The sequence below is a fragment of the Ambystoma mexicanum genome, chromosome 7p (genome assembly GCF_040938575.1).
Source record: "Ambystoma mexicanum isolate Mex_15411 chromosome 7p, UKY_AmexF1_1, whole genome shotgun sequence".
NCBI lineage: Eukaryota > Metazoa > Chordata > Amphibia > Caudata > Ambystomatidae > Ambystoma > Ambystoma mexicanum.
The window spans coordinates 79,383,932-79,409,368 of NC_090939.1; the positions used below are offsets into that span (position 1 = coordinate 79,383,932).

Sequence of the window (25,437 nt, forward strand, 5' to 3'; positions counted from 1 at the left end):
CAGAAGTTCTGCATGGTCACACTGCAACAGGTGTCCAAACTAACAAAGAGATTTCTTGGCGTACCTCGAGCTCGAGGACACCTATTTTAACATCCCTATTCTCCGCTCACACCAGCGCTACCTACGTTTCGTGGTGGCAGGAGAGCACTATCAATTCGGACCCCTTCCATTCGGCCTGCTCCGCCAGTGTTTACCTAATGCCTGGCACCATTGGTGGCGCACCTGAGACGGAGGGCATCCACGTCTACCCATATCTAGACGACTGGTTGGTGAGAGCCCCCTCCTATCCGCTGGCAGAGGCCAACACCGCAACCTCCATTCAGTGTCTACAATGACTGGGTTTCTCCATCAACTTTCCCCATTGCAGCATGCACTCCATCTCTGAGCAAGACTCGACACCTGCACAGCCAGGCCCTTGAACGATAGGGTGGCTGCTCTTCTGGAAAAGGAGCACTAGCTCAGCGGCACCCAAGTGACACCAATCCGCAACTGCTCGGATGCTGCTGTCCTGCATCCCGTTGATCACCATTGTATCCAAGCCTCCGGCTCCTGGGACGACCACTTTGCCCCTACGCTGGGTTTCAGCTGGAGTCTTCGCTGGTGGCCAGTGAGAGAACATCTGATGCAGGGCGCAAGGTCAGGACCAACACACCAGCGGCCTTTGGTCGGATGGAGAAAAGAGCCAACCCACCGCACCTACGAAGTACATTGAAGTACTGTTAGCTGGCAGGAGACGACGTTGGACGTGTGTCTGATTACCCGCAGAGTGCCGGCTTCTGTTATGAACACAGCACCTTCAACTTGCCTCTGAGATTGAGGAGGAGGTCATTAAATGTGACACCTGCCGCCTGACCTTGGATAAGGAAAAGAGGTGAGCCTCTCGCACACGAACCCGCCCCCCTGGCTTGGTGACGCTTTCTTTCCCTGTGCTACTTAACCCTTGGCCCCAGCGCACCCGCGCGCGCACCTGCGAAGTACATTGAAGTACTGTTAGCTGGCAGGAGACGATGGTGGACGTGTGTCTGATTACCCGCAGAGTGCCGGCTTCTGTTATGAACACAGCACCTTCAACTTGCCTCTGAGATTGAGGAGTAGGTATTTAAACGTGACACCCGCCGCCTGACCTAGGATAAGGAAAAGAGGTGACTGATTTGTTTTGTCGGCTCATGCGCGGACTACTGATTTTGACTTTTGCACGTTGTACCCAATCCTCTCACATATAAAAACTGAGATCCCATTGGACATCTGCACGTTGTGAGAAATGGATATGCACGTTGTGGTTTCTCAGCAACATTGACCACAGCCCCATGCATACTTGCTTAGTTGTAATATGTGAAAACAAACGTGTACTTATACGTTCTTTGTTTTTGTTTCCTTTTCTTCTCCAAGGTGCGCCTCTCGCACGCGTACCCGCCCCCCTGGCGTGGTGACGCTTTCTTTCTCTGTGCTACTTAACCCTTGGTCCCAGCGCACCTGCGCGCGCACCTGCGAAGTACATTGAAGTACTGTTAGCTGTTCGCAGTTCGTGGTTCAGGGTCTGGTGGGGTGACTAATCTTTCTTTTCTTTACATGTATTGGTGGTTTCCTTAAAAGCAATGTTAGACGGCTCTAATCCATAACACGTGTACCAACGCATTTGCCGGCTTAAGAGTTCCCGCATTTGAGTGATCTAAAACATAGAAAATACTGTAACTAGCGTTTAGTAAAGGGCTAAAAGAAAGATGGAAATCACACTGCGTAATGGAAAAACAATTAAGGAACCTGATTTACAAGAGCCTCTGGGCATAAACCCCATTAGCACAAAAAAAAACGGTAAGTCTTCCTAAACAAAAACCATAATTTCTTTCAATGTCAAGCCAACCTGCTGACAATATGGGTGAATTGAATTCAAATGCTGAGACTCAGGAACATATCGCAATATGCTCGCTGAAAGAGATTAATAATATTACCCATGATCCATTTGCCAAAAAAAAATAATAAAAGAAAATAATAACACACACGTTGTAGACATGCGAGAGAAAAGTTTTATGCCTGCTGCAGATATATCCATGTTAGCCCCAGTGATTGTAGCTGACTTAGATAAGAGTACTTCTTTCATTGGGCCCTTTGACACCAGTATCCATATTTGGGCAATTTAGAGAACATGTCCATTTTCACAAGTTAGACACGCAAGAGCATAATAACCTATCACACAGCTTCTTCCAAAAGGGGGAGGAATCCAATGACAAAATCCCATATCAAGCGACTAGCTCACCAACTGTAATATTGGGAAGGAAACAAATGGCTTCATCAGAAAGGGATCCCCCAGGCTATATACAAACCTCATTCCCTGTATTTAGCAACAATCCCTCATTGGAGGCTTCAGCGCAGGCAGAGAGAAAGCTTCGGAAGCTTTAGAGATAGAAACGCATGGCTTTCCAGTAATAACAAGAATCCTTAACCTATTAGACAAGGGACATGACCTTACACATATTCTACTGAGGGAGATACAAAACAACATCTCGCTTAACTCCCAAAAATTATGCAAAGTAGAAGGATATATCCTTGCACAAGAAACTTGCCACAAATTTCATTCAGAACGCCCCACAAGTAAGGAGCTAACACTTGAACAAGAATACAGTGCATATAAGTCACTTGTTTGTAATTCCATAGGGACACAAACAAATAACGATTCATTACTGCACCATGGAGTTCCCAAATCCTATGCAACCATGGCAAGTCAACAAGCTGAAACCACATACATGCAAGGTAATGGAGAGCAAATTGATTTCATGGAAATTGCCAAAGCACAACATGAATGACTGTTACAGATGGAACAATTTGTGTATCAAACCAATCCTCAATTGCATTATGACAAAAACTCCCAATTGGAGATACCACTAAAACCAGAGCAAGAAATACAGAATGATTCTCCTGATAGTCCTTCAACGATAGTAGAAATAATCGATAAGGAGTTAGAGCTGGAAAAAATAACTGACGAAGGAGAGAACACAATTAACTCAGTAGAAGGGGTATATCGTATATCGAGAAGAGCAAGAAAAAATTACCAAAGAGCGTTAAAAAGAAGGCACAAGAAAAAAGTTGAGACGACAGCATGGAGATAAAAAAAATCTCCATGAAATTGCAAAGAAAGGCAAAACGCAAAAACAACCTACCCCTACAAATTCTGATGACTATGCCTTAAACCTGAGTCAATTAAACGAGGAAAGTAAGATAGTATTGCACCTCCACAAGAAATGAATGAGAACTGCATATGGGAGAAAAAAGATGAATCTTCGATCCAGGAAGAAAACAAGGTGGTACAAGCAATACAAACAAAAATGAAAGCATATTTTCCCGAAGCACAATAAAAAAAAACTGACAATATAGAAAGAACAGAAAGTCAACTGGAATATGTAAAATCACCCTCATTACGAGCAAGGAAGCAGTTTTAAATACCTTGACGAACCAAGACCTGACAATGCCAACGCTGGTACAAACACGTGCTGAAATTCACGTGAATTTGACAGAACAACAAGTACCCAATGTAACTGAAGCCATGCTAAACAAGCAAGCGCCAACACTTATAAGCAACTTTGTGCAAATTAGTGATGGGAATAATTTGGAAAGAAAAACCACAAATATGCAAATTCAAACACAAAATAGTTCTATAATACCACGAGTCCCACAAGATGCAAGCAACTTAACATCTATCTGTCATATGCAAGAAACTAATCTGTTGTCAAATAATAGAATACCGGGAACTGCAGAGAATGAAGTAATTTCTCAGCCCTTGACCATCATTGATGCTACTCTAATAGCATTCAACAAAATTCCAGAGGCTATAAAAACCACAATTGGTTCGCAAAGTGATCCTAATACCAATGGAAAAGAAAGGATCAATCGCTCCTTTCTAATGAAATCCATCTACAAAATATTTCCTTTAAGAAATTTGGTTTCCGATGATATTGAAAGTATCCAGTTATCTAATATAAATAATAATCAAATGCTCTCGACCTTGCTTTCTCCTATCATTGCTAAGTTACTCTGGGAACATAAATCTGATCTAATGATGCTAGGGCTGGAACTGTACGCATTTTATGCAGTAGAGGAGGCAATGGATTTTCTTGACTTCCAACCACCAACAATGCCAACTTTGGGAATTAACACAAACCAAGTTACTTCCAACACAGATATATCTAAACAAATGTTGGAACATTTAGCTTCTCTTACCACGGTACTCAATGGGTTATCCTGGTTAGAACCTTTGATAAAAGCTGGATCCACAATAAGTTTAACGCAAGCACCTTCATAATTGGAAGACTTGAGAATCATCAAGTGGAACTGCTGTGGCTTCAATAATCTTAAGAGGTGGCTACGACAGGCTCATGGTGAGATGTTGCCACATATCTTTTTGATCCAAGAAACCATGTCGATGTTTGAAAATAAATTTGATGGCTATACCTCTATTGTACACCAAGCAGTAGTTGGAGGTGGTGGCAGACCAGCAGGGGAATTAGCTATCCTCATTAACAATGTGTTTTCTTTTAAGGTGAATCATATCTACCACTCAGATCTGTTGCTATTGGTAGATGTGACAATAGATTAGTTTTACAATTCTAATGTCTTTTTAATATCACTTTATTGGAACCCATCTAATATGTCATTTATACAAGCTTGCGAAAAATTTGAAGTAGTTCTACAAGAGGCATATGAAAAATCCCCACACGCAGAAATCTTGATTGGGGGTGATTTTAACGCTATGCTTGCACCTGTTCCAGAACTTAAGATTACTCAAAAATTGGAAACACACACTAGAAACACATATGAAAAGGGTGACAAGTGGGTTCAATATTTAGAAAGTTATGACTTATCCCATTGAACCGGATGCTACTCATGAGACATATACTTGGAAAAGAGGTTCATCCTCTTCACAAATTGATTATTTGATAGGTTCCAAAACTTTGTCTGGGTGGATTTCTCCCTCTTGCACATTGGATCCTGCAGTAGGAGACCACTTAATGATTAACTCCTTAATGAGATGTAGCTATGTCAAACATGCATGTGACCCTACGCTAATATTGATTCAAAGCAACAGAGCAAGGCTTTCTATTAATTGGAACCAACATACTTGTAGGAAAATATCCTCCTTGTCAATCGAGACCTATGGACAAGCAATAAACAGATACCAAAGGAGATGGATGCTATTATGCAATGGAATCTAAATATGATATCAGGTCATATAACTTCTATAGCTAACGAGCAAACAGCTCAAGACCCAAATAAATATGTAAAGGCCCCAGGCTCAATGGAGATCTCTGAGCTTAAATGCAAAAAAACAGTGAAATAAGGAAAATAAGGAAGTCACTTATGCTCCATGAAGCGATTGATTTTACAAATATAAAAAAAAATAATTATGCAATTAAAAATCGATCTATCGTGAATTTGTGCCAACAAGTTATTGAAACAAAACAAAAATATGGTAAGAATGTTATGTAAACGTAACACTAGAGACATATGGAAACATCTAAGAGGTAACCACAAAGACCAAAACCTAGAATTCAAAGCGGCTATTGATGGAGCATCATGGACTTCCTTTTTCCTACATAAATATACTATGCCGGTGGCATTTTCTCATTTAGAAAAAGCACCCAGGATGGGAAATATTCCAGCTATTTGTCCTTGGGTCATGAAAGACATATACTGTATGCGATAAATAAGTTGAAAGCGTCTAGATGTGCGGGGCCTGATGGCTTACCCCATGTGTGTCATTAAAGATGATCCCTTATTTTGGGCACAAATACTTTTACAAAACTTTCAGACGATATTTTGCATCAAATCAATTCCATCCTCATGGCGTACATCAATAATAATACCTATACATAAAAAAGGAACCATTGACAACCCGAATAATTTTAGGCCAATAGTCTTGTTGGATGTGTCTGCCAAAATCTTTTCCATATTGTTGTTGCAAGAAATTGAGACAGTGATTCGTAACACCGATTGTCTAAGCATAGCACAAGTGGGATTTCGGAAGGCAATGGGAACTACATTGAATGCAAGTGTCCTGGCTCACCTGATTGCATCTTGTAAAACACCTGACCAAAGTCCCATCTTTGTTGCTTCTCTTGACCTCAAAGCGGCCTTCGACTGTGTTATAAGAGAAATCTTATGGAAAAAAATGCTAAATGCCAATTTTCCAAGACACCTAGTAACATTGATTTCCATGCTTCACCACAAAACAAATTTTAAGGTGAGAATAACTTGTGAAGGAACCTTAACGGATGCTATCCCTAGTTGGATTGGGGTGAAACAAGGATGTAATCTGGCAGCGATTTTATTTAACTTATATATGGCTGACTTGGACATGATCTGGAATGAAAATGACTCATTTGCAGTACGATTAGGTAACCTTAAGTTATCATGGTTAGCCTATGCAGACGACATACTTCTATTCGATAAAACACAGGCGGGACTGCAGGCAAAACTAGAGAGTTTTCAGTCGTACTGCAACAATAACAATCTCAAAGTTAACCCACAGAAATCTAACATCATGATTTTTGCGAATCGAAAGAAAATATGCCACTTTACGTGGACTATTGGAACAACATGGATAAACGTTGTTTCAGAAATGCTCTATTTGGGTTATAAGGTCTCCAATAATACCTCCTTAAAAAAAGCTAAAGATCTATTGATGGAGAAAATGCGAACTCTTAAAGGGCAAATGAAAATGATATACCATAAATTTTGTACCTTCTCCTTGATTCCCCTATACATATATTATGGGAAGAAAGTAGAAGCAATTCTATTATACAGGGTTGAATTAAATCTAGTAGACCTGGGACCTTGTCTCAATCGTATACAAGGAATACTATGGAAAAATGCCCTAGGTTTGCCTCATAGTCTCCCAAATGCCATCCTAAGACACGAACTGGGTATAACATCTTTAGCAGCATGCTATCATTGGCGTTTACTTTCACTCTATCTGAAGATGCTAGATCTGCCGCGAAATTTGATTTATATAGAATTTGCCAAAATGCTAACCCAGAATCATCCCCTATCAATATTTAAAATTTAAAGAAAGAATGGACAATCTCCTGTTGAAAATCAATAGGAGAGTGGATGACTTGGATGCAAACGTACAGAACACAAAAAACTATTTGAATGTGACTGGGTAGAATGCATAATACAAGTTCGTTCATATACATCCTTTGAAGAATATGCAGGATTTATTCACGCCCAAAGTCCTCGCTTGAAATACCTATTGTTATGTCCAGATAAAATGATTTGTAGAATGTTATTCAGAATGGATCTAATTCACACCAAAGTAAGAACAAGATATTGGAATAATGATGAAAATGTGAGAAGTGACCAGGATTGTAGATTCTGCAAAGAATCGCTGAAACATTTATTTTTATTTTTTTATACTGTCCCTACTTTGAAAATATACGAGTAATCATGTTGAAAGAATTTACAGATGCCAACACGATTTTCGCAAGAAACTGTATTTGGAAACACTGCATGTGGGGAGCGAGTAATACGGCCATAATAGCAACGGTACGCCTGATTAAGCATATTAGAAAAGAAATGGAAAAAGAGTGTTTTATGAACTAGATCAAACACTAACTGATGAACTATGTATTGAGGGAAATTCATTTGGTACAATGTAGGTTTACATGTTTTATAATGAGCAGATATAAGCCTAATTTTTCTTTATACTTGTTGTATTTGTTATCAAAAATATATTTTAATGAAGTGATTTTGTAAAGGTGTTTTACACTAAAAACAAATATTTTAAATACATTTTTTTTTAAAAAAAAAGAGCCAACACATCAACCTGCTACGGGAGATCTTTTTGGCCCTTAAATCCTTCCTCCCCCTCCTGACAGGGTAGGTGGTTTGGGTTTTCACTGACGCACAACATCAATGTTTTATGTCCACAAGCGGGGAGGGACAAGGTCCCACAGCTTTCCAGAGAGGCCCAAGCTCTGTGGCACTGGGCTCTGCAGCACAGCATGTTTTTCATCCCCCTTCATCTACCGGGTGTTCAGAACACTCTGTTAGACCCTTCCTCAGCAGGGAGGTACACTTTTGTCACCAGTGGGAGCTGCACGATGATCAGCTTCACCTGTTTCAGACGTGGGGCACTCCAGAAATCAACCTTTTTGCCACCTATGACAACAGTCACTGCAAGACTTGCCTGCTGCTTTCTCCACCCGTAGAGCCTGGGGGCGCCTTTTGAGTTTCCATTCGAGGGGACATTTCCGTATGCATTTCCCCCAATTCCTCTGGTGCCTCGAGTCCTACACACCTTCAGACCATATCAGTGCAAACTAATATTCGTGGCCGAGACAGTTTTGGTACTCCGTCCTTGCCCTCTCGCCAGTGGCGCTGATCGACCTGTCCCCGCACCAATAGCTCTTCTCCAGGAACCAGGGGGCGGTGCTGCACCACAACCCAGCCTCTCTCATTCTGACGGCCTGGCTCCTGTGTCCTTAGAATTCGTGGCTCTGTCCCTTCCACAAGATTTGCAGGCGGTCCTAACCAGAGCAAGAGCTCTGTCCACCTTGAAGTGCTACAAAAGCAAGTAAAAAAGATTTCAACTATGTTGCAGGAACCATAGACTGCGACAGCAAACCATTCGGCCAGAAGACCTGTTGCCTTATCTGTTGTCGCTAGCCCAGTCTGGCTTGACTCATTCTTTCATTAAGGTGCTCCTGGCGGCGATCTCCAGGTACAGCCGCTGCCCAGGGTTGCCATCTCTGTGGTCCCATCAGCTGGTGAAGCAGTTCCTGCGTGGGCTGTCCTGATCTTTTTCACCTGTCCGTCGCCCTGCTCCGTCATGGGAGCTAAATGTGCTACTTGCAAGGCTCATTAGGCCACCCTTCGAGCCTATGCACCAAGCATCCATTAAACACCTTTCCTGGAAAATGGCTTTCTTGGTGGCCATCACATCAGCCAGGCAAGTGGGTGAGATCCAGGCATTTTCATCCAAGCCGCCCTACTTGACGTTTCACAAGGGCAAGGCTATTCTGCATACTTACCCAAACTTTATGCCAAAGGTGCCACCCTCTTTCCATTTTAATCAGCATCTGGTTTTGACAGTATTTTTTGGCACACCATCTTTAGCAGAGCGAACCCTGCACACGCTGGATGTTGTGTGCACCCTCAAGTACTGTGTGGCACGTACTAAGTCTTTCCGTACAATGGATCAGCTATTTATTTTATTCGGACCTTCGGGCCAGAGGAGGCTCTTTCCAAGTCCTTCATTTCAAGGTGGATTGCAGCCTGCGTCTCTTTCTGCCATCAACTACTGCTTTTCTCTCCAGAATCCCCCTGCCTGACATCTGCCGTGCAGCCACCTGAGATACGTGCATACATTCACCAGGTTCTTCTGTGTCGATAGAGATTCTGAAAGAGTCTAGAGTCAGGCAATCTGTTCTGCAGAACCATTTTGCGTGAGGTTAGTAGTTCTCCAGTGGTAAGTTATGCTGGGAGCTTGCCTCCGCCCCATGTTTGTGATAATACTGCTTTGTAATCTATTCACAGCATGTGAATCTATGAAAGATCCAATGCTGGAGAAGGAATAAGTTACTTACCTGTAACTCCAGTTCTCCAGCATTGCTGTCCTTCATAGATTCACATGCGACCCTCCTGTCTACCCTGCATGACTAGTCTTTTGGCTCTTACTACCACTCACGTGCGCTTGCCAACATCTGAAGATGGCCAACGGGGGAGGAGCTAAAGGAGGGGTTCCTATTGGCTATGGACAGTATTATCCAAAATGACTGTAATAGAGTGCAAAACGGACTGAAAGTTTTCAGTTTAAGCGTAAACTGCTCAATTTTACAGAGGATTCCCAGCGTGACGATGGGGAATAGTCACAGCAATCTATGAAAGATACCGATGCTGGAGAACCGGAGTTACAGGTAAGTAACTTATTCCTTCTGTCTTCCTACTAGTAGAAGTAGGCCATATCTAAATTGATTGTTAAATGCATCACACTGTTACTCTCTTGCTAAAAGAGATTTACCCTTTATGCCGAGATCACATTCTACTCGAGGCACAAGAGTTATAGCCTTTATTGCAAATGGTCCCTCTTGATTCTATTTGCAAAGCAGCTACCTGGAGTTCTGTTAACACTTTCACTCAGCATTAGTGCTTAGACACACAAAGTCTGTTTCTCAGGTGGGACAAGTGGTGCTAAGACATCTCTTTGCTACTGTTCCTTCACACATCCCACCAGCATCTCCTGGTGTACTGCTCGCAAGTATATACACAGCATGTGATTCTAAGCATATTCACAGGCATCAGATAACGTGCATTACTCACCGTAATGGTATTTCTGGTGCTTGTAGAAGGAACATACACATCTTACACTTTCATTTCGTCTGTACTCATGCATTCGAGAAGGCTCCCTCATGGCAGAACATAAACAACCGGTCAGATGGACGCGTGATGGATTTTGGGTACACTTCACACCACATTAAGGATAGTGTTATAGTCACACCCACGTCGACGTCCCTTTTCGATCTTCAAAAGAAAGATGCAGTACTCCGCAATTACCACTAGATGTCGGACTGTATGCACAGCATGTGAATCTAATCGGATAAAAGCACCAGAAATACGATTAAGGTGAGTAATGTAGGTCATATAGGTGGTATGTTACACAGTCACTCCTTAATAGGGCAAATAAGAACATATCGGGATTGTGGGGGGAAGGGGCACGTTACTGCATGTTTGGTGGGAGTGCCCTAGAATAGTCCACTTCTGGGTGTATGTTCGGGCATATGTGTCACTAGTGAGGGAGCAGAATTTCCCTTTCGACCTGGGGAGTGTTCTGCTGGGGAGATCGGTCAAAGGGGGTCTACCCCTTTATGCCAGAAAAAGGAAAATAATCACGACAATGCTTTTGACGGCAAAACTGGTAATGCTGGCACATTGCTGGGTTACGGATCTGCCAGAATTCAGTTATGGTGCATGAGGTTGCGGTCGATAATGGCCATAGAGAAAATGACTGTGAATCTCTCTGATAGCAATTCAGCATTTATAAAAGAAAATGTATGATTTAGGACTGTAGGGTGGATACATGCCCCCACAGAATGAGTACCTTGAGCTTGTTTGAAACATACAATTCTCCCTCTTAATGATTACTGCCCGGGGAGCTAGAAGGTGGTCCATATCTGATTGTGGTTGTATATGGATGAGCCGATTCCTTGCAGCTCTGATTTAGGGGGCGGTTGGGGATAGGGAATCAGTGCACAAGAGTCTCAGCCATATGCAGAGGCTGTTGCAGGAAGTTAATAATGGAGTGCTTTTTGTCCTAAATTGTCTGTATTGAAATCTATAAAAAATATTTTTGACTAAAGAACACTGCCACTGTCTCCTCAGCGCTGTGTGTGTCTGCAGCCTGGCATCTTGGTCCACCATTGTTCCACTTGACCTCAACCAAACATCTGTCAATCTTCTCTGTGATAACTGTGCTTTTATAGCACATTCTACCCACTTTCTCCTGGCTACCATTGGACTCCCTGGTCACATTCTCCACCTGGCAAATCTCTGGGTAAGCTATCCTTCTGAAGGTTGGGACTTCCTCTGGAAGGCTTTAAGAAGTCTTTTAGCCCCACCACCTTCATAGTGTACATTTTTGGGGTGGCAGCCACGTGCTCAGGTTGCCAGTTTTCCTGGTGGCTTTCTTCCTTTGCTGGTGAGCTTTGTGCCCCCCCTGCATTTTCTGCTGCTCCACCATTCCCTTGGGTTCCGTCCAGGGTTGGTGGATCATGCGGTTGGTGTCTAATCCCTTTCTGGCAGGTAAAATAACAGCATGTTCCATGTCTAATCTCTATTCCATTCCCCTCTCTGGTTTCTTGATTGTATCCAGCTGCATTCTGCTAATGGTGTTTCTGAAAAAGACAAGAGAACTCTAGCCAAAATAGAAGCTGGTAGGTATTGTGGAAGGGACGATGGTACCAGCAGTCACATACAGTGCACACTCCAGTGCGGCAGAGTCTGGGCCTTCCTAAACTATTTTACTCCGGCTCTGGTAGACACGCTGATAGGCTGCCTACACAAGGTCCATATCCCCCAGGCCTCCTTACATGGTCATGACCCAGTCGCACAAGTCTGTCTGTACATTTTTGTCTCGTTGACGTTTCCCATTCTTCCTCTTTTCCTCACTCCTTTCCTTTTCACCCCACAGACCACGGTCTAGCTGGCACCCTGGGCAACATCACAATCCACCTCAACACTTACACGGCCCAGCACTCTAAGACCGCTATGGTGATGTGCACAGCACAACATACAAATAGCACAACATCCTAAACTCAGTGTGGAAGGTTGTCCATATTTTGTCATTAATACAAGGACAAGCAGATGATATTTGACAGCTATTCCTGCATGTTTTGAAGCAGCCAATCCTGGGAGTGTTGAACTGGTACTCGCCTTGTTTTAAATTTGGAGGCACACATTTGATTTCACATGACAGGAATGCAGTGTTGCATGGCCACCATCAGTCTTGGGGTAGGCAGTGATTTTTGCTACATGGCAGGCTAGCCATGGCTGGCTCTCTATAGTCTCTGCTGGCTCAAATTGCCCCTATGGCACGTGGTATTTTCAAGGTGGGCCTGCTGAACATGCATAACAGCACAAAAGTGCAGTACGAGCCTGGTATAGCAAGTTGGAATATTTATATCAATGTTGAGCTGGACTGGCGGCACCTGTACAGCATGTATGACTCAACCTGAAGTTGTCAATTAACACCTGCACCAGAGATGCCTGCCTCAAAGAAAATAAAACACACAAATGTTTTGCTAGTGTTAATTTAAATGAGTAATAAAAGAAAATGGCCTATGCAGTACCAAATGAGACAGACCGCCGGAAGTTCGATTTCGTATTGGCAATGCGCTTATTCCCCAAAGAGCCAGTCCTAGTCTGTTCAGTTAAAGCCTGCACATTGTAGATGACACATCCGCTTGCAGAGTCTATTGAAAAGTATCCTGGCGCATGAACCTTGTTTTTCCTCTTTGCTTTGGCTTTTGGGTGGACATGCCATTATTGAGCTGTTTGGTCTCCATTCAGAGTACATTGCCTTTAAGAGTTTAGGTCTGGCAAAATACTGAGTTCAGACTTGTACTGGCAGGAATAGTGGCACTTCGAATCTCTTCAACTATTTTTCAGAACCTGGAAGATTGTCTGGATAAGTTAAATATTGCAAATTCCAACCTATTTTCTGATTGGCGTACATGCTGTCTGCACGTCACAATAAAGCACTCCCCAACCCACGGCACAGGGTTCTTCAATATTGCTTTTGAGACAATACTGTCCTACCCTTGCTCCCCCGTCCACCTCCTTTGCTCCATCTTGTCACAGCTGACTGCACCCTTGCATAATTGTGTACCTATCTGGACATGGTTGATCATGTCTTTGGTTTTATTTCTCGCGGTTTTGACCTTGAATCTGGGAATGATGTAGTGCATGGTCAGTTTTTGTTTACATATGCCATTTTCCACCACAGGAGCGTAACATGCTTTCGGTATTCTTTGCTTTTATTGAGGGGTAATGTTACCAGCTAACTTTGAATCTTGTGCCCACTGTGTCCATTTCTATGGCTGCCGTATATCTGTGCCCTTCCAATTGCAAGGATTGATGTCATTCAAACCGAGGTATGGGGACTATTGTATCTAATGTAGAACTATTAAACCTCTTGTAAGTGTCAGGGCTGGCTGGATTAGTAATCAGAAAGAGTATGTACATCTGTCGGGGCTGGCTGGATTAGTAATCAGAAAGAGTATGTACATAGAATTGGCTGAGTAGTAGTCAGAAAGAGTTTGTACATAGAATTAACATTGTGCTTGCCCAAGTCAAGATGGAGAGAAAGAAACTTAATCTGATTGGTTAAAGGAACAATGATATGTTTGGTTTGCCTGGTTGGTGGAAAGGACAATGGGTTTGATTCTTGTGAGGTGAGCAAGATTCTAAACTGCCTATCATCTGAAGAAATTCAGTGGCTGGTTGTACATTTGTGAAGCTCCTTAAGTAAGGCCTTTCAGAGTTCAGAGGATTTACCAGAGAAGTAAGAGAATCGTTTGCTGAGCCAGAGTGAACAAGAAGACCTCAGGTGGGATCGTTCTTTTTAAAGCTTAAAGATTTTCACAGAGAATTTCCACTTTTCTAATAAGAAGTTAAAAGTGTTAAGAAGTTTAAAATTAACTGAGAGAAGTTTACAGTTTAAATACAGTAAGCAGACAAGTGTAAAGACTGGGCGCATGTTTTAAGGTTATAAATTACATGGAAAGTGTTTCAAGACTGTTTAGCGTGCGCGTGAGGCCTCGTGACTTCAGCAACGTCATTATGGAAGCGCGCGGGTATGCAGAGCGATAGAGCGCGAGCCCATTTTTACAGAGCGCAAGTTGTTTTTAGCGCGTGTACAATTTTCGCGTGAGTGACGTTGCGTACGACTGCTGGTGTTTGGTTGCGATAGAGCGCGAGTGCATTTTTTACGTTGCGTGTGGTTTTTCATTGCGTGCAGGTTTTACAAGCGTGCAGGTTTTACAAGCGTACGTGAATTAGTTAAGGTGCGCGTGTGCTTTTAGCGCGTGTACGTGTTTTCTCTTTATTACGGTGCGCGTGTGATTTTTAATCGCGTGCACGTTTTACACGCATACGTGAATTATTTAAGGTGTGCGTGTGCTTTTAGCGCGTGTACGTGTTTTCTCTTTAATACAGTGCGCGTGTGATTTTTTTTTTTCAGCGCAAGGACAATTTTCACGCCTTGTGAATTCGCGTTTTCATCCCAAAACGTTTGCACTTGTAAAAAGGAAAGATTCACACGCAAACGCAGGAGCAGCAGCGTTCAAGAAAGTTAACGAGTTTCATTTAAGTAACCTTCACGCAAAAGGAATTCAATACTTCATTAGAAAAGACTGCATTGTTTTTTAAAAGCATTTGAAACTCAAATCTCCACAGAGTTTAATGTTCTTAATGAGCAAACAAGAATATCTAAGTCTGTGAACTGCTTGCAAGAGTCAGTACTTAGGATTCTAAAGAGACTTGAATGGCTAGTGACAATATGCTCTAAAGTACTACAATTGTTCTATACTCCATGCAGATAATTAACCTCTAAGTCTTAAACGGAGGTTTAAGAGGTAAAGAAGTTAGAGTTGTTTCCAAAATAATTTAAGATGAGAAGTCTACACTAATGTATAAGTAACTAAGTGTATGTGTTTACTACAGATACCAGAGCCTACCAGACGGTTGCAGGGCTGCAGTGTCTCCGTTGTTATTTTATCCAAATTCCCCTTTCCCTTTCTTGGGGTTCTCAGCTCAGCTTTACTTTAGGGTTGAGAGGTGAACTCCTAGTGAGGGTCTGTGGGACCAGCATCAGCTCCTGTGGAATTCGTTCAAGCCGGATCCTGACAGTAAGCGGACATTGGCTTGTGCGATTTCCATCAACTTTTTTACAATCTCTTTTGAGCTGCATTCTCCTTCGTCTGACAGAGTTCGGTGTGACCCCAAGAAACAATGTCCGAATTCAGAATAGTACAAGTGCTCATATTTGTTTTTATTTAATCAAAAATGTGGGTAAAGAAAAAAAGAGCATATATAGAAATGTACACTAACATTACACATGGGTTGCTTGCCTGATCGATTTAATAACAGGTAGGATATATTAATTATGAGCAATGACATTTGAATTTTCCCCCATCAGGCTGGGAATCATCGGTAACATTAATGCAGTTTACAGTTAAATTTAAAACCTGCTACTACTTTAGTGCTTTATTATAGTGACTGACTGTCATTGTGCCCCACAGCAAATAGACCGGTCACCTTTTGCTCCACCCCTGCAGGACATCTTCAGATTTTTTTACTGCACGGTCAGGCCTAAAATAAAGAATCTCTTCATCCTCTGATTAGATTTCTTCGTTAATATCTAGTATTTCATCTGCGTTTAAGAAGCTGAGAGCTTCCTCAGCGAGTCGTCGGTTCCTTTCCAGCTTCTCAACGACTCAGTAGGGGCTATTTCAGCTTCCTTTTCGTTGAGGCTCTTGGATAGTGTCCTTGATACCAGAAAAAATAATCTTCTCAAGGCATGTTCTCCTTGACATCTGAAGAACATACATATTGAAGATGTTCATGAGGACAGCTACTATTGTCTACCCTGATAAACGACTGCTCCATTTGCCATTCATTTTCAAACAAAAGACGTTCCGGGACCTCACTGATGGTTGGTGGCTTGGTTAGACGATGGTGCTCTGAGTCTACCCGTAGTCATGCTTCCTTTGGGCAGAGCAAGCCCGAGGAGGGAACTAACATTTCCAAGATCAAGTCTTCTGTCCCGGCGGCGCCCACTCCTGGACGACTGTTGACAGTGAAACAGCCTACATTGACAGCTGCGACCACCTTGTCCACGGCCATGTTGCATGCCTCCTTGTCTGCACCTCTGAGAGGGGTTTCTCAATCACAAAGCTCGGCATCTATGCTTTCAGCCTTACCAAGGCCTACGTATCACTATTTAAGCTGGCTCCATATGTACCTCCTGCTGTTCCGGGTCCCTCCGTAGCCCCCGCCCAATGACTATTTAAACATATCATTGACACAGACTTTGAGGGTCCTGAAGGTGTATTTTCTGATCACAAATGTGTAAGTTACAACATCTAGTCCAGTTGTTGCTCCAGCAATCATGCTGCCACCGCTGCCAGTTCTGCTACTACTGGTCAACCTCCAACGCAGGCTTCTACTCAACCGTAGACTTGTGTCCTCTCTATCGACATTTTGTCTACACTGCAGACATTGGTCTCTGAATTGCAACATTGGCTGCTTGCTCAATCTCTTCTTCCTCGTCAGGATCTTCCTGCTGGTCCATGACCTGCTCTTCCACTGGGACGCCCCTCGCACGTCTCTGCGCCTGTTCGTCGTCCTTCTGTCAATCTCACGGATACCGACTCTGAAGATGACATTGCTTAAGGTGGTGTGTCTACTCCCTCAATCACAACTGTCGAATTTGATGATCTAATAGCAGTGGATGGTGAACCGGACGATCCTCTGCTCAGTCTCTCCCCCTGATGACATGGGTTCCTTCCACTCCCTCATTTCCAGGGCTGAAAAATGTTTGATCTGGTTCTGGAGGAACAGAAGAAGGAAGGTTTCTTATACCAGCAGAGAGAGCACACAGGAAAATCTGTGGTGGCCATACCTTTCTTCGAAGAGATTTGGGAGGACGGTCTCTTGACCATGAAAAATATTTTCTCTGCCCCTACCAAAAAGTACCCAGTCTCAAAACCGTTCAGTCTGGAGGATTCCCTGGATCATCCTTAAGGATTCTATTCCTGCAGGTTAGCTTCCCAGGCTTTTTGAAGGTTGATGCAATATGCCGTACCAGCAAGAACTTCTTATAGCAGTCAGCATAGATCAGGGGGTTAAGGGCAAGCTGCTATTCAATTTCGGTAATATTTGTATAATTTCTATATACAGCGTTTTGCTGAAGGTATATAACATTATCACCCACCCTTAACTTAAGTTACATGGTAACTAGCAATAATTTGCTCCCCACACCAACCAGTTTGGGTGCTTGTCAGACTGAAGGTTTCTCACCCACCTGCCAAGGGTCGGCTTCCTAGGCTTCTTCCCACAGCAGACTCGCTCTGTGGCCCCTTCCTAACGGGGTCATTGGCAATTGCCAGGGTCTGTGGTCGCAGGTACCTCTGTAGTGTTTTGTCCTTGTTGGCTGAGTAGTGTCAGTGATTGATATATAGTTCTCAATGAAGTATGGCTCCCTGTTGTCTCTCTAGACCATCGTCCTAATTCTATCAACCATTGTTTGCTTCTGTACCCTTTTCTACTATTTAGCTTGGTCTAAGTGTCTCAATAATGCCCTGAATTATTTAAAACCTTTTCCCCATTAACTGTGGACACATGGGATTGGCCTTTGCCCCATGTGCTCATCTCCTCACATCCCCATGTGTGGCTTCCCCTCCGCTACATTACCAATAATTACATGATGGAACTGTCATGGCACCAGCACAGCCCCGCCACTCTTCTCCCGTTGCAATCTGTGAACTGCTTTCTCCTAATGCTGTCTCTGTAGCCAGTTCTAGCCACCCTGTCTGAATCTAGGGTTTTCAGCCTACATGGAGCTGCCTTTGCAGAGAAGGTTGTGCAGGACTCTGTAAAGATCTTCCATGGGTCACATCAAAGATTGGTGACAACCCTTGCCCCCCAGATTCTTATTGGTCTATTTGTCTTCCCTCCTCACTATGTTCGGACATGGGACTTCATCACACTTATCTGTTTTTCTGCCTGGGCCATGTTACTTGTCAACAAAAGTGGTTGTGAAAAATGTGTATGTGCTCTGGACTTCAAAGATTTACTTGAACTGGATACCACCTTTTTGCATATCAAATTATCTTTGTTAGTCATGAAGTTATATTACCTGGACCCATTGCTGGATGGATTGTGTTGTGCATTTCATAGGCACACACTTTGCATGGCCTTCCGGGTCCAGAGTCTACATACGTTGTCAAGCGATCTAAAGAGATAGGATGCTTTTTCTAGCCCGGAGTTGATACTGTTTAACCGATTTCCTTGAAGCCCGTTACCTCCTCCCCAGTAAATCATTGCTGCACAACCTGGGCATGAGGGCGAACAATGTGGACAAAAGAGTGACGCATATGTGTCATATTGGTGATTCAGGTACTATTAGTCTGTACGTCTCTCTCCTCAACTCTGGCACAAACACGCATTGCGCATATGGCCATTCTATTACACTGCTGCTTGGTGTAATAACTTGGGGAAATAGCAGTTGGGTTGCTGAGTTGGTCAACTCGGTAAGTGTGGTGCATGGACACCTGATGGAAAATTTGCATATCAGAACATAAGACCTACTTGTTAGGTATTGGGCAGCCTTTTTGGAGAAGTTTTCCAGGCAGGCCAGCTGCAGGAGCGGGCTTCCTAATAATTTGTGTAGTATTGCGAGTATCTGAATAGCCATTAAAGTTATTGTTTTAACTTCTGTAATCTTGTTTGGGGTTCACAATTCTTATGAGTTTTTTCAGTCCTTCTCATACAGGGCAGTTCGTCAAAAGGACGGTTGTCTTGAATAAATGTCTTCAAGTAAAGGGATACCAACTATTTTCTTATCAATTTTTTTAGACTGCAGCTGGCAGAGCAACAAGCAACTGATGAGGGAAGGCAGTTGTGGAATAAATTAAATCGAGTAATTGAGGCGATCACCGGACACTTGGAGGCAATTGAGGTACACCTGAAGGAGCATATGGGACATTTACAGATTATCAGTTTTTCAATGTGTTGTTTTATTTGTTGCCACTTAATTATATAATGTATGCTAAACCGTTGAAGGACCGACCTATACTTAACAAAAGAGAACTAGGCTGCCATGATGCATGTACACTAGAAAGTAAATAAAATAATTTGATTTCGCTTACTTGACAAGCTGACAGTCAGAGGGTTTGTTGACTTGGCATCCGAGTACTTTAACAGCACAGGAGATTAACAATTACTGAATTACTTTTGAGCATTAATGTTATCAGTGCCCTTGCATTCTCGACTCTGAATATCAGAAAGGTGACCCAATCCAATCGTCCGATATTTAAAGTATTATTTCCCCTATCTGACTTCCCTAAGCCTCTCTGGTTGCCTATGCTGAAGCAGGGGACCCGTGCAACACAAACCTGTGTACACCAAAAGGATATTGTCATAGGATCCAGACAATGGAACCTCAATGAGGACAATGTAACTCCTCCTACGTATGTCATTTTTTAGGAGCCGGAATCAATTTCAAATAGCTTTTCATACTTGAAAGGCTGCAAATTTTTCTACCGTTGCAATACCAAAGCGGTATACAGTTCTACTCGCTGGTACCATCTTCAGTCCAATTTTCTTCTTGAGACACTCACAGCTCAAAGGAGAAAATCAATGGTGCCAATCCTTTATAGGAGACACTTCTTAAAGTACACAAAATGTTACTGATGAACCTATGACTGACAGATTGTTAATATGGACTGTAGAGCTCTGGCAATTTGACCCGGTTCTCTTAGTCTCTACTACTCCTAGCCCATTTGCTAAGAAGCTGGACTTAGCCCAGTTTTGTGGAATCCTTGGTCATCTTATCCATCTTTGTCTCTAGACCACCTGCCTATTTCAAAGGTGCATTTTCATTGAGTTTGCAAGTAGTCACTGCACCTCCTAAACCCCAGAAATCCCCTAGTACTGAAACACTTTTTATAGCCTGTTGCAAGGGGTGTTGGTTTTGTTCTGAAGTCTCTGACCACATGCTGGATAAACAGACGCACTCTATATAGTGATTGCACTATTGCATTTATATAAAGACGAAAGAAAAAGAGGCAAATACACGGAGAACACTGAGCTCCCTTCCTTTTTGTGTGCAGTCTACCTTTGGAGAGAACCACACAATAGAATGTGCAGCTTGTGCGAACACAGCTGCAGACTTGGCCTACTGCGATAAATAACTGTTCTTTCTGAGAGGTTCCTCCCTGGGCATGTCCATGGTGCACTATACATTCAGGTGTTGACAAGTCAGTATGTGACCTTTTGAGAAACTTGCCCTGCTGTTTATGCGTTCGAAAGTAGCACCACTTGGCATGAATAATATTCTTGTGCTGGAAAAAATCGAGCACTGATGCATCGTAATCGATCCCGTGGTGTTATCGTACCTAATGGTACAACAACTGAAGACTCTGTAATCATGTGGTAATTATTACTGTTCTAAGCAACTAATCCTACATTAGCGATCTAATGTGCATGTAGGCAGTCATACCTGGGCATTAGGCAAGAACTTATTTTATCCTCGCACAGTGTTACGGAACCTGTGCACATGCCAGCCAATCTGAATTTAGGGCACAACAACTCCCTATGCTTTTCTGCACCATCCGAGGCTCATGTACATTCACGTACCTAATGTCAAATACTATGAGTTTCCACAGTTGACTAATTTGTGCTTTAAAGCACAATCTTTCCATTTTACTTCAGATTTTCCCCCACATTTCTGTAATTAATTTTGTTTGTTTTTTTAAACCTCTTTTCATTAGTTTTGAACACAAGGTATTGCCACCGCTAAAATACATAGCTCTTTCAAATGTCATGTAATTCAACAAAAAAGAGAATAACTGGTATTGTCATTACATTTCACGCCCTCCTGTATCTATCCTCTGCCAATAAGCGTAATTTCCTCTGCAACTATGTCACGCCCTCTGCGTCCCGCTCAGCGCCCGATATATGTTAAATATCAAGCCCTTGATATAGATCTTAACACGTTCTGGCTGGACAGGGCAAAACCTGACTGGGTTTGTCTGTCGGCTAGCTCAGGTTGAAGGAGGAAAGGGAAGCAGTGGACTCTGCTAGTTGCAGGTGGGGGGCATGGGAGAATCAACATTTTGACTTGGGCAGCAAAGGTCCTTGATTGCAGAAGTTCAATGGATTTAATGAAGCCATTTTCTCCATGGCAACAGGAGATGTACATAAAGACATCTTCACAACAACTGAACTCACTATTCTTTTGCTGTCCATGTCTTGGAAGTGATAAGTTCAGTATTTTGCAGCAAGATCAGGACTGTCGCGCTGTCAATCACCAGCAAGCCTGAGCCTTTTGCCTGCAAGAGCATTGGCCATTGATATCTGTTTGAGATTTGAGGCCTGGCTAATAACGGGGAGCAAGAGGTTTCTGATATTTGGCGTATGCGGTTTTTGCAAGAAACTCCAGTCCCACAAATGTACAGAAACTTGAAATTTTACTGAACGTTGATCCACCAAACAACAAAGCAGAAGAACAAAGTCAATTTCCAACAGGCACTTTTCCAAGGATAGTTTGAGCGGACCATGAAAATGTGTTAAGTTGGTGGACACAGCTACCCTAGATCTTCAGGTTGGTACTTTTGACTACACGAGTAAACTTCAATAGTGGCTCCCCACAAATCCCCCTATGTAATTTATGATTGCATTTAATCATTTTGATAATCTGTAGCAGGCATCAGTCGAAATAGCCAATCGACCTTCAGTACAGTGGATAGTGATTCGATGGTGGTGTACAAGTCCTCCACACTAGGAAGAGTGAGGTCTGGATCATGAACACATTTGTCGATGAAGTCCGAAGATGCTTCAGTTATTTCAATCTGTGATATTTACAGATTTTCAGACTGTATTGGGGAACTCTGGGAACATTGTCTTTCTTGGATTTATATTTTTTAGAAGATGTGAATTGTGTGCGCGGGTTTGCAAGTAATTCTGAAACATCTTCTGAGTTGTCTCTCTCTTCTGGGGGACGTTGGTGCTGTAACAATGGTCCATGGTTACTTTCCTTGGGTCACTGGTGACATTCAGTTCAAATTCCGGCAACTGGACATCTGCATCCCAACTCTGAATCTTGAGACGAGCATACCGAGCCTCAAAATGTAATTTCTTCCAAGTGAAATTGGTTTGGCAAGCTACATCATTACTTTGTGGTGTGGTCTGGGTCTTTCTGCTTCTCGACTTCCTAGGCCTCCAATCGATTAAAAAAAATGCATATAGCACACTTACAGAAGATATGAATTTCAAGCTCAAAATTAAATATCAATTAAATACATTCTAAACAACCCCTTTAAAAAAACAAAAACCTGTTTATTTACCCTTGTTTTCCTAGTGTGCCTTTGTACAGGGAATGTTGATTTGCCGATTTCATCACCCAACTGAAAAAGAAAATTTTAAAAATGTAGAAACCAAGAATTTTACCCTTCCATTTCAAGATGCATATGTACAATTACAAATGGAACCTTATTTCCGCATAAAAAACCATTATCACATCATAAAAATTACATGGAAAGAAAAATGGAAAACTGATCGTTTACGATATCATATGTATACCTCAGGTTCATGTCTCATAACAAATTTAAAAAAATGGTTTAATGGTTAAACAATTTAATGTTAAAATCTTTGAACTCAAAAAATACATCTTGAGAATTTAGTTTTTATGATTGTCGACTATGCAACATCAGTTATACATAGAAAATAGAGACAGTACATCACTGGAAGAAATGTTTTAGTAAACACTTGTGCAAACATTTTAAATTGGTCGAACACTGTGTAGATCTAACGTCTAAAACAAATATTTGAAATTGTACTGAGTGAGCTGGCAAGAAGTCACAGGGAATTGGTGTAAGATCATCTTGCAAAAGAATTTGAATAAATTGTTGCTTTCAACGGTTTGTTCGATTATATATTTTTTATCTATTAAGCTTTGGGTAGGCAGCAACAGTTTATTAAAACATAGATAGACCATTCAGAGAGAGAAAGATTCCATGTAATTCTTCTAAAATCAAAGTTTTTGGATGTATTGTCATTGTTTCATGTGTGTGGGTGAATGACACAACAAGGTTGTTTGTGAATGCTTTCCAATTTGTCGAAATTAATTGTAAATAATCACTTTTCTTATTACTTTTAAACAGCATTTTATTAATCAACAATTATTAATATTCAATAAAGTCTCACGTCTCATACCCATTCTCCAGCATGGATACACATGCTCATAAATATTCCCTCAGTAATAAAAAAAAGCTGTTTTGCTTTAGCCTGAAAACTTCATTTCTCCTCTATAACCAATCACTGTCCTTTGAATAATACTGTGTGATGCAATGACAGTCTCCCTAAGCTCTACCCCTGGTGGGCCTTCTTTAGATTTTTACTGCACGTTTCGGTGCTGGGTGTCCTCTCGTCTTGCTCTTCTAGTATTTTCTCGTTTTTTCTGTTTTTTTAAAATAAAATTGATATTTTTTCTCAAACTTTCTATCGTTGACTGACTACCGTCAGCTGTAGGCAAAGATCTGACTTCATCACCGGATTGTCTTTTAAAGTTTCGGAAAGGTCCAGGCTTGGGCCTACTTCGCAGCTCGACAATGTCTGAGGAGAAGCGAAGTCTCTTCAAACTCTGTGTGAAATGTGGACTAAGGAACGTCTACGTCAGGGATTGGCGCGTCGAAGTGCCTATATTGTCTGCATCCAGACCACGACGAGGACGGATGCAAGATTTGCTGTGGATTCCTGGGGAAAGTTGAAGCAGGACCGCTATCGAAGGTTGGTGGCGTGGCTCAAAGAGAAGAAGGCCTCTGACTCAGCCCCTGCGTGCAGTCATGCCCTTTCCTGGACCGGCTGGTCCAACTATCATGCTCCCTCTGATAAAGAGGTTAAGGTCCTTTTGAGGATGCACCTTCGCAGGGGATCCAAAAGAAGTTAAACACTGTGCTGAGGATCCTGCTACAGTTGCTGCAAGACCTAGTTCAGGTAGAGCCTGTTCCCCGTCTCGATCTCCCTCCACAGTCAGCCTACCAGTTTGACCCCTCGAAGCACTGATCTTTGTCCAAGGACAAGGCTACGAAGGAGGGGGTCTTCAGGTGGGCCATCGAAAGCCCAGTCGATGACCCCTTTGTCAACCAAGACCACTGCCTCATTGATGATGTCTTCGTCTTCTAGGACACCCACCTTGTCAACGGCTGCCCCGTCGACGACCACGACTTCGTCGATGACCTCGCCTACTGCTGCCAACGACCATCATTTGTTTGTCGAGGGGAGATTGTGCATTGTCTGTGGTGTCTACGGTCAAGACGGCGGCTACCCCACAGATGGCTCGGCCTCAAGCTGATGCAGTGGCTCAATGACCGCGGTGTACGGGCCTGTCGGGGTGCAGGTGCCCATCGTCACCTCATTCACAAAGGATTCGGGCAAGATCAAGAAGCTACCGACTCCCATTGATTTCCACCCCAAGCCAGTGAGGATGTCCCCGACAATGCTGATGTGGTCCCCACACAGCTATACAAGCTCTGGCGACAAACATTTGCTCGAAGACTACGATTTGGATCATGAAGTAGGTCTTGTTCTCATGTCCCGGGAGGGTCCCCTCGGAGAGAGCCAGATTTGTATGTATTTGTTATTTATATAGCGCTTTACAGAACAGCGCTGTACATATGCCAATTTACAATACGATGGTTATGATGTATAATTATGCAATACATAATGGATAAAAGAATAAGATTTAACATGGAAATCGAAGAGAAGAAAAAATAGGTTAGATTGTCCAGTTAAGATTGAAGAAGATAGTTGTTCAGGGAGGAACGAAAAAGAGAATAAGAATCAATAGAGTGAAGATAAAAGGAGAGCGTTCCAGTGAAGCGGAGCTAGCAAAGAAAAAGAACAAAAGCGCGATTGCAACAGGGATTGATATACCAGGGACTGATCTACCGGTTGATCCACCACTGCGCCATTGCCACCGGCTCCTCTTGTACCTCAGCCAGTGCACAGGGACAAGTCACTGGACATTCTGACTACCCTCACACCTTGGTGTTGGAAATGCAGCAGAGGTTGCTGGCAGCCCCTGTGCCTGGCCCAGTCTATAGCCCTCCTAGACCACCAGCCTGAAGTCCTCCCAGGTGTAGTCCTCCAAGACAAGGTATCTGCCTA

At 42.7% G+C, this 25,437-nt stretch overlaps 1 protein-coding gene across 4 annotated transcripts in view; it reads left to right on the top strand.

Annotated features, from left to right (window-relative positions):
• Nucleotides 1–25,437, top strand: part of NDC80 (NDC80 kinetochore complex component) — a 735,052-nt gene that overhangs the window by 673,764 nt on the left and 35,851 nt on the right. For 2 of the 4 annotated variants that reach the window (XM_069635820.1, XM_069635822.1), the window contains one exon: nt 19,126–19,228. The exons of the other annotated variants lie outside the window; for them this stretch is intronic. In XM_069635820.1, coding sequence (XP_069491921.1) covers nt 19,126–19,228 — 103 coding nt within the window. The remainder of the gene's footprint in view (nt 1–19,125; nt 19,229–25,437) is intronic. 4 annotated transcript variants of the gene reach the window in all.